At 40.6% G+C, this 8,586-nt stretch overlaps 1 protein-coding gene across 1 annotated transcript in view; it reads right to left on the reverse strand.

The window, feature by feature from the left end:
* Positions 1–606: 606 nt before the first annotated feature.
* Positions 607–8,586, reverse strand: part of LOC122541538 (nuclear factor 7, brain-like) — a 9,044-nt gene continuing 1,064 nt past the window's right edge. Inside the window, exons 2-5 of the mRNA XM_043678366.1 lie at positions 2,103–2,254; positions 1,170–1,543; positions 973–1,068; positions 607–879 (exon numbers count right to left, since the gene is read on the reverse strand). Coding sequence (XP_043534301.1) covers positions 622–879; positions 973–1,068; positions 1,170–1,543; positions 2,103–2,254 — 880 coding nt within the window. The 3' untranslated portion in view covers positions 607–621. The remainder of the gene's footprint in view (positions 880–972; positions 1,069–1,169; positions 1,544–2,102; positions 2,255–8,586) is intronic.

The following is an 8,586-nucleotide window of genomic DNA, read 5'->3' on the forward strand; positions in this document are numbered from 1 at the left end:
GAAATGTGGAACTACTCACATGACATAAGCAAGGTTATAGCAACTAATTGCCTGCAAGTTTATACACTCTGGACAGCATAGTTTTCCTCCTCTCTCTACAAGACAGAGGAGTCTCTCTAGCTTATCTCTCCACGCTTCAGTCTCTCTGCCTTTATTCCTGATGAAGGGCTTTTGCCCGAAACGTCGATTTTGCCTGTCCTCGGATGCTGCCTGAATTGCTGTGCTCTTCCAGCACCACTGATCCAGAAGCATAGCAGCAGACCACTTGGCCCTCCGAGGAGCATCCCACCCCTTTCCTCTCATAATTCCCAGCGGTAATTCACCTGGTCCACACGACTTTGGACTGAGACAGGAAACCCACGGAGACACGGGAAGAGCATGCAAACTCCACAGTGACAATCACCCAAAGCTGCAATTGAACCCAAGACCCTAGCGCTGTGAGGCAGCAGTGCTAACTACTAAGCCACCTTTGGCGGCAGACAGCTTTGACCCTGTAGATAGAGTAAAAGCCGGATCATTCAGTGACAACAGAAACTCCTGAGAATACACAAAATTCTACTTCTATTCTCATAAATTGTAAAACTTTTCCCAGTAACTGCCGGTCATTTTATGGCTGAATGTTCAATGAACTAATCCACAATTCACCTTCAAAAATATCAGTTCATTTTCTTGCTCCATCTGTTTCTGTAACTTTGAGAGTTCCTCCTCAATAGAATTTAAATTCTCTTGAATCTCTCGAAGGTTTCTCTCCATTGGTTCTACAACCCTCTCCTCTTCTTCCCTGAGATCTCTGAGTAAACGCTGCTCTTTCTCAGTGAGAATCTGGTGCATTTTAGTGAACTCGGATGTGATGTGGGTCTGCAGACTGCTCGCCTGTTCCTACCAAATGAAATGTGAAACCTCATTAATGTCCCGCGATAAAGGGAACAAAACTAACCCAGATCCCAGAAAATCAGCACAGGGAGAGCTCACCCTCACTTCGGAAATCTTCCGTTTCTGGGTCAGTTCTGTTTGTAGAACCAACGATTTCTCCTCTGTGAGAGAATTTAAGGAAGATTTCAGCTTATCCTGTAATTGGGAAAGAAATTGAAGAATAGATGTGTTAGGTGAGGTGTGGGATCAGGGATATGTGATGAAACGCGCACTTTACAAAATATTGTCTCTTTTACCTTGTAGATTTCAACAGCTTCGTTGATCGGCAGGAAGTTGTGAGTTTTGTGCTCCCGCGAATCTCTACAAATCAGACAGATCAATTTCCTGTCAGTTTCACAAAACAGCTTCAGATCTTCCTGATGTTTCTCACAGTGAGGTTTACTTTCCTTCTCTTTCGAATCCAGTTCTAATTTTCGAGCCTTCTTGACCAAATTCGCTGAGGCTCGATTTATCCTGAGGTTTCTTTCCGGAAAACTAACCGAGATCCCAGAAAACCAGCACAGGGAGAGCTCACCCTCACTTCGGAAATCTTCCGTTTCTGCTTCAGTTTTGTCTCTAGAACTGCCGATTTTCTCTTGCTGTGAGAATCGAAGGAAGATTTCAGCTGACGCTGAAAATGGGAGAGAAAATTACAAAATAAAAGTCTGAATCCGTAAGGATGTGATCACATAATTAGCTGGTTCAGTCTTGATTTGGAGATGCCAGTGTTGGACTGGGGTGTACAAAGTTAAAAATCACACAACACCAGGTTATAGTCCAACAGGTTTAATTGGAAGCACACTAGCTTTTGGAGCGACGCTCCTTCTTCACGTGGTTGATGATGAAGGAGCAGCGCTCCGAAAGCTAGAGCTTCCAATTAAACCTGTTGGGACTATAACCTGGTGTTGTGTGTGATTTTTAACCTGCTTCAGTCTGTCTCCTTTTACCTAGGACATTTCAACAGCCTCTTTAATCGTGATGACGCGGTTTTCTGTGCGTTCCCGGGAATCTTTACAAATCACACAGAGCAATTTTTTGTCAGTTTCACAAAACAGCTTCAGATCTTCCTAATGTTCATCATAGCCGTCATCATGTTCCTTCTCTTTCAGCTTTAAGGTTCGGGTTTTTTTTTGCCAGATTCGCTGAGGCCCGATTCACTCTGAAGTTTCTTTCCGTAAACTTCTCTCTACATTCCGGGCAGGAGTTTATCTCCTTTTTTCCCCAACTCTGGGTAACACAGGAGCGGCAGAAGTTGTGTCCACAATCTAGTGTAACCGAATCGATGAAGAAATCCAGACAAATGGGACAAACTGTCTCCTCGGCAGAAGTAGGTACTGTAATGCTAGAGATCAGAGTCAAGATTAGAGTGATTCTGGAAAAGCACAGCAGGTCAGGCAGAATCCAAGGAGCAGGAAAATCGACATTTTAGGTAAAAGCCCTTCATCAAGAATGTGATCAAATTATCTCCTCAGTCATAGAGTCATAGAGATGTACAGCATGGAAACAGACCCTTTGGTCCAACCCGTCCATGCCGACCAGTTATCCCAACCCAATCTAGTCCCACCTGCCAGCACCCAGCCCCATATACCCATCCAAATGCCTCTTAAATGTTGCAATTGTACTAGCCTCCACCACTTCCTCTGGAAGCTCATTCCATACACGTACCACCCTCTGTGTGAAAAAGTTGCCCCTTAGGTCTCTTTTATATCTTTCCCCTCTCACCCTAAACCTATGCCCTCTAGTTCTAGACTCCCCGACCCCAGGGAAAAGACTTTGTCTATTTAGCCTATCCATGCCTCTCATGATTTTAAAACACTAAAGCTGCTGTTTGGAAGCCATTCAGCACTTCGTGACTCAACCCGGTTTACTTAGTGGTTACTGAGTTGCCGAACACCTTCAAAGTCTTGCTCCACCACCCACTGCATTTTGTTACTTGGATGGCTGAATTGTCGGTTGCAGAGCAGTGTGATGCTAGCATCGTGGATTCAATTCCCATCACCGATTTGAGGTTACCATGAAAGACTCTCCTTCTTGACCTCTTCCCTCGCCTGAGATCTGGTGGCCCTCAGGTTAAATCACCGCTTGTCGCTTCTCTCAAATGAGAGAGCAGCCCCTTTGGTCTGGTAAGACTATGGTGACACAGTACAACAACTAGGGAGTGAGGTTGACATCGCAGTAATGTGTCTATGGGTTTGACATTTGGAGCACAGACTAAGATTCTGTGACATGGGACTGGATGGGAATGAAACTCAATTAATTAGTCTGGAATATATTTAGCCCCAATAATGGTGACCCAAACACTAATATTGTTTTTTTAAAGAAACACATCTGATTCACTGATATCTAAATGGTCGCAACACACACAATAATGTGGTTGACTCTGAACCCCTCGGACAATACTCCTCTTTGGATCAGCCAAAGGGAAGTTTGATACGGAGCAGGGAGGGAGGAGGTAGGAATTGAGATCTCATTGAAAACAACAAATGCTGGAGATCACAGTTTGTCAGACCATCCATGGAGAAAGAGCAGGCTAATGTTTCGAGTCACCGTGCCTCTTCATCAGTGCTGGAGTGAAGCTTGTAGGGGGCAGCATTTATGGTATATTTGAGGGGTGTGGGGATAATGGGGTGCCAGGTGCTGGTGGAGAAACAGATTCAGTGATTGGAATGTTATGACAGAACAATTATCTATCTCCTGCCAGGCTTGAAATGGAGCAGACTGGGGTGGGGAGAGGGGTAAGAGGACATGTTGACAGAGAATGTAACAAGTAAAACTAAAAGGGAAGAAATGGGAGTTGGTTCATGATTTGAAGGTGTTAAACTCAATATTATGTCCAGAAGGCTGTAGAGTCTGAAGATGAGATGTTGTTCCTCCAGTTTGAGCTGTGACTCGCGGCAGCATACTGAGGACAGTCAAGTGGGGATGTGAACAGGAGACTGTGTTAAAATGACTGGCCATGGGTAGACTCGAAACATTAGCTTGCTCTCTCTCCATGGATGCTGTCTGACCCGCTGTGATCTCCAGCATTTGTTGTTTTCAGTACATATTCCAGCATCTGCAGTAATTTGCTCTGACATTGGGGTCCCATTGCATGTTCCTCCATAGACTGCGCACTACTGATTACAGGCTCCCTGGTTAAACACACTGATCTGGATCCATAAACTGAATTGTTTAATTCGAAGCGCCCCACCTGAACCACAAAGTATAAACATCAAAATAATTTTGAAAGGTATTTACAAAGAAGATGCTTACAGCAATGGGAGGAGTGACACTCGGTTTTTGTCCGCTCCAAAAAAAAGACCGAAATGCTTAGAAATTCCAAATCATAGAAATTTCACAGCACGTTTCCAAAGCCCGTCATTGTATTTTGTAAAACAAAATTTGAAAATTTGGCTCAATGGAATCATAGCCATCATGTCTGCAAATAAAACAAGTCAGGTGAAATATTCAAAGAAATTCACACTGGCAGAACAGCAATTTCTAACATTACTAATGAGTACATGCACATGCTTTTTTAAATTTCAAAATATACTTTATTCATTAAAAAAATCTCTTTGCATTTATATATTGTCACAACCACAGTTCAGTTCTGTATGGAGGCATATCAAGTAAACAAATATTTGAGTTTGACTCTATCCCAACAAACCAAACCTCCATACAGCAGCCATCCAAGGGTGGGATCAAACCCCGGCCCTAGCATTCTGAAGCAACTCTGTTAACCATGTTGTCTGTAATCTTTATGGGTTTGTGATTGGATTGATCTAGGGTGCAGTGAATTGGAGGTGAGGTGAATCAATAAAATTGTGTTGCAGATCAGTGAACATTTATATAATTCCAACAAATCACTAAATAATAGAATTGTAACAACAGAGAAAGACTGAGTGAAGTGAAAATTCTGAAGACAATTGTTAGATGTGTTTATAATTCTCAGGTGTCTGACCAGAATAGCGAGAGAGTGAGGATCTGTTCTGTTGGCAGAGAATCCATGACCAGAAGTGATTGGCAATATAATCAAAAGTGACAGGAAGAAATACATTTCTTAAACAAAGTTAAAAATCACACAACACCAGATTATAGTCCACAGGTTTATTTGGAAGCATTAAAATAAACAACATGGTGTTAAGTGATTTTTAACTTTTTACACCCCAGTCCAACACCAGCATCTCCAAATCATTTCTTAAACAGGTAGCATTATGATTCTGAAATCCACAGTCTGCTGCATGTAGATTTAATCAGAATGGTCTAAAAAGGACTGGATCATTATCTCAAGACAAAATGAAACAAAATCAGAACTGAAATGTTAGTAATGCAAATAAAACATTACACAGAGATATCCTATTGAGCATCTGCAAAGGTGCTACTGGAATAACTGTAAGAAAAAGAGAAATTGCTTGTGGGATGGCAGCATCTGTGAGAACTCTGAGGAGTTCTAAAGAAGGGTCTCTAGTTTGGAAGAGTTAACTCTGCTTTCTTCCCACAGATGCTGCAGACCCAGCTGAGTTTCACCAACAATTTCTGTTTTAGTTTCAGGTCTCCAACATGAACAGGCCTTTGTTTTATTAAACATAAATAACTGCCAATATCAGAATGTAAAGGAAGAGTTTACTGGGCTTACTGAGAATCAGATAATAGTTCCTCTTTGAGAAGTTAAAGACAGCGATGCAGCAGATTCAGAGCAGGAACAGCCTCCAAAATGCGGTGCAGCCATCCAGCATGCAGAATCAATATCGGACAGAGTCCACGAGGGTAGAAAATGCTAATGGATAGATCAAACCAAAATGATTTGCAATAGAAATGTCAGACCAGTGAGACTGGGTGAATTGTATCTGCATTTAGTCAAAACATACATTCCAAAGTGGATTGCTCAGAATTGGATTCATACCCCAATGGAGAGTAAATCAATTTTTTGGGGAATTCCAACGTAACGTCCTTGATCTTAGGCCTTTATTCAGATTTAAGACTCCATATATTTTCTAAATATATACCCACTGTGCCCTACCACCTTCACATCCAAATATTTTGCTTCCTCCATATATGTTTTCTTAATAATTGTACCATTTTGTTCATATTGCTTTTCTCTAGTCTTGACAAAATATATCACTTCACGCTTCCCTGCATTAAATTTCAGCTGTCACATTTCAGTTCAGTCCACCAAAATTTTTTAGGTCATCTTAGTTCATCACGTTTCTTTTCATTTTTAAAGTAAATCCAAATTTTACAGCATCTGTGTAATTTATAATTATGGACACTACACCATCAATACATGTGAGAAAAGCAATGATCCTGGAACTGTCCTCTACATAACATCATGGTGAATCTTATCCCCATCAAAAAAATAAAAATTCTCTGCAACTGTTTTATATCATCCAGCCAAATATATATTCAAGTCATCACTGTCATTCTTATTCTGTGGGCTGTGAAAACCTTTTTTTTGTGTGACACTTTTGTTAAATGTCTTTTGTAAGTCAATTAACAATTTATCCTAAAAATCCTAATGGTCAATTCAATTCTGTTATTTTAATATAAATTGTTTTTATCATACCATCTAGGTTCCCTAAATTAATCCACACTTGTATAACTGCATCTAAGATTATCCTAAAGTTTTCCCACCAAGTTAAACTCACTGGCCTGTCATTAATGAGTTTATTTGGCCAAAGGGCCTGTTTCCACACTGTAGGGATTTTATGATTCTATTCTTACATTTCTTTTGAACAAGTCAAAATATTTGCAATTGCCTAGGCTTCTGGCAGCTACTTTTAAGAGGGAATTGGATAAACACCTCAATGTAACAAAGAAATTGCAGCCCTATAATGTGAAAGGCCCTGAATCTTCAATAGCTGAATAGCTTTACCCAGGCACCTCTCCAGCCTCAAGAGCTAACATAAGTGTATGTTCTGACTGTCTACAGCATACCTTATCTACACTGGCAATTATGGAAGTCCTGGAGTAGATCTTAGTATAATTTTGGAGCAACACCTTCTCTATTCATCCAAGCCAGAGGCATTTGGAATCAACCAGTTCTAAGAATAAAGAACAAAACCAAACAGGAACAGGCCCTTTGGCCCTCAAAGCTTGCACTGACAAATTTTGCCTAAGGATCCACAATCTAGAACGATTTATGAACCAAACAGGCAACATACTTTCATTTTTGCTTCGAAGACTTAACAATGAAATTTGTCATTTTTGTTAGAAGTTTCATCTGTTCCAGTGATTCTTGGATTGTACTGTTTGTAGAACCTATTTCCAAATGTAATCATAAACTCCAATATGAATTATAATTATAGCTATAATCTGAGCAGGTTACACACAAGTGTTGAATCATGCTTTTAATTTAAGAAAAGTCCTTTGCATTGTAGTGATTTAAGAATCATTTCAGGAACATGCAGAGTGTTAAAAAAAACTAAATCAGGAATAAATGACAAATCCAAGTTCACTTATATTCTAGTGTATGCAAATTGAGCTGTTTTAAAAGTGGTTAGAAATTATGTATCAATGATGTGGATGTGCAGGTGTTGGACTATGGTGGACAAAGTTAAAAATCACACAACACCAGGTTATATTCCCACAGGTTTATCTGGAAGTACAAGCTTTTGGAGTACTGTTCCTTCTTCAGGTAGCTAGTGGGTCAGGACCCAGAATTTACAGTAATATTTTGAACAAACCTAGATTGCTATTAAGTCTTTAATCACATAGAATGGGGGCACAGTTTCGATTGATTAATAGGTAAATCCTACCTATTAAGTAGGATTTCAAGCCACAATTCTGAGATAACAAAGTATTAATTTTAAAAAAAGGTGGCATCTCAGCTCAGACAATGCAGTAAAGATGTGAAGTTAGAGTCTGTCTATATCCTAATGTTGAGTCAGGTTCTATTTTCGAAGTAGGAATTTATAAAATGCAACATTGACTGACTGCATGCAGGTGGTGTGCTTTTTGAACAGAATAGAATGTATCTGCAAATATATGTCTGCAAATGCAAATTTATTCCACATACTTATGTGTGTGTGTGCGCGTAGACGGAGGAGAGAGATTGCCAGTGTGTGGGGGGAAGGGAGGGACATAGTGTGTGAGTGTGTGCATGTGAGTCTCATAAATTCTCTGGGGCAAATTTCCATTTGCAGATTTGTTTTCACAGAAACATTCACATTTGTTCAAAAAGCAATCTGTCAGAAGTCAATGTAACATTTTATAAATTCCTACTTTGGAAATAAAACCAAATGTTAGGACACAGACCTGTTCTAACCTCACATCTCTAATGCATTGGTTAAGCTGAGGTTTTTATAACACTTTAAGTTATCCCGGGACTGTGACTTGAAAGAAGGTCTGGGATTTACATAACAATCAATCAAAACCTCCATCCCTATTCTAAGTGATTAAAGACTCAACAGCAGTTACGTTTGTGGATACATCGCATCACCTTTTCCTCCGCTACATCGATGACTGTATTGGCGCTGCCTCGTGCTCCCACGAGGAGGTTGAACAGTTCATCCACTTTACTAACACCTTCCACCCCGACCTCAAATTTACCTGGACCGTCTCAGACTCCTCCCTCCCCTTCCTAGACCTCTCCATTTCTACCTCGGATGACCGAATCAACACGGACATTTACTATAAACCGACCGACTCCCACAGCTACCTAGACTACACCTCCTCCCACCCTGCCCCCTGTAAAAA

This window comes from Chiloscyllium plagiosum, chromosome 37, assembly GCF_004010195.1.
Source record: "Chiloscyllium plagiosum isolate BGI_BamShark_2017 chromosome 37, ASM401019v2, whole genome shotgun sequence".
Classification (NCBI taxonomy): Eukaryota; Metazoa; Chordata; class Chondrichthyes; order Orectolobiformes; family Hemiscylliidae; genus Chiloscyllium; species Chiloscyllium plagiosum.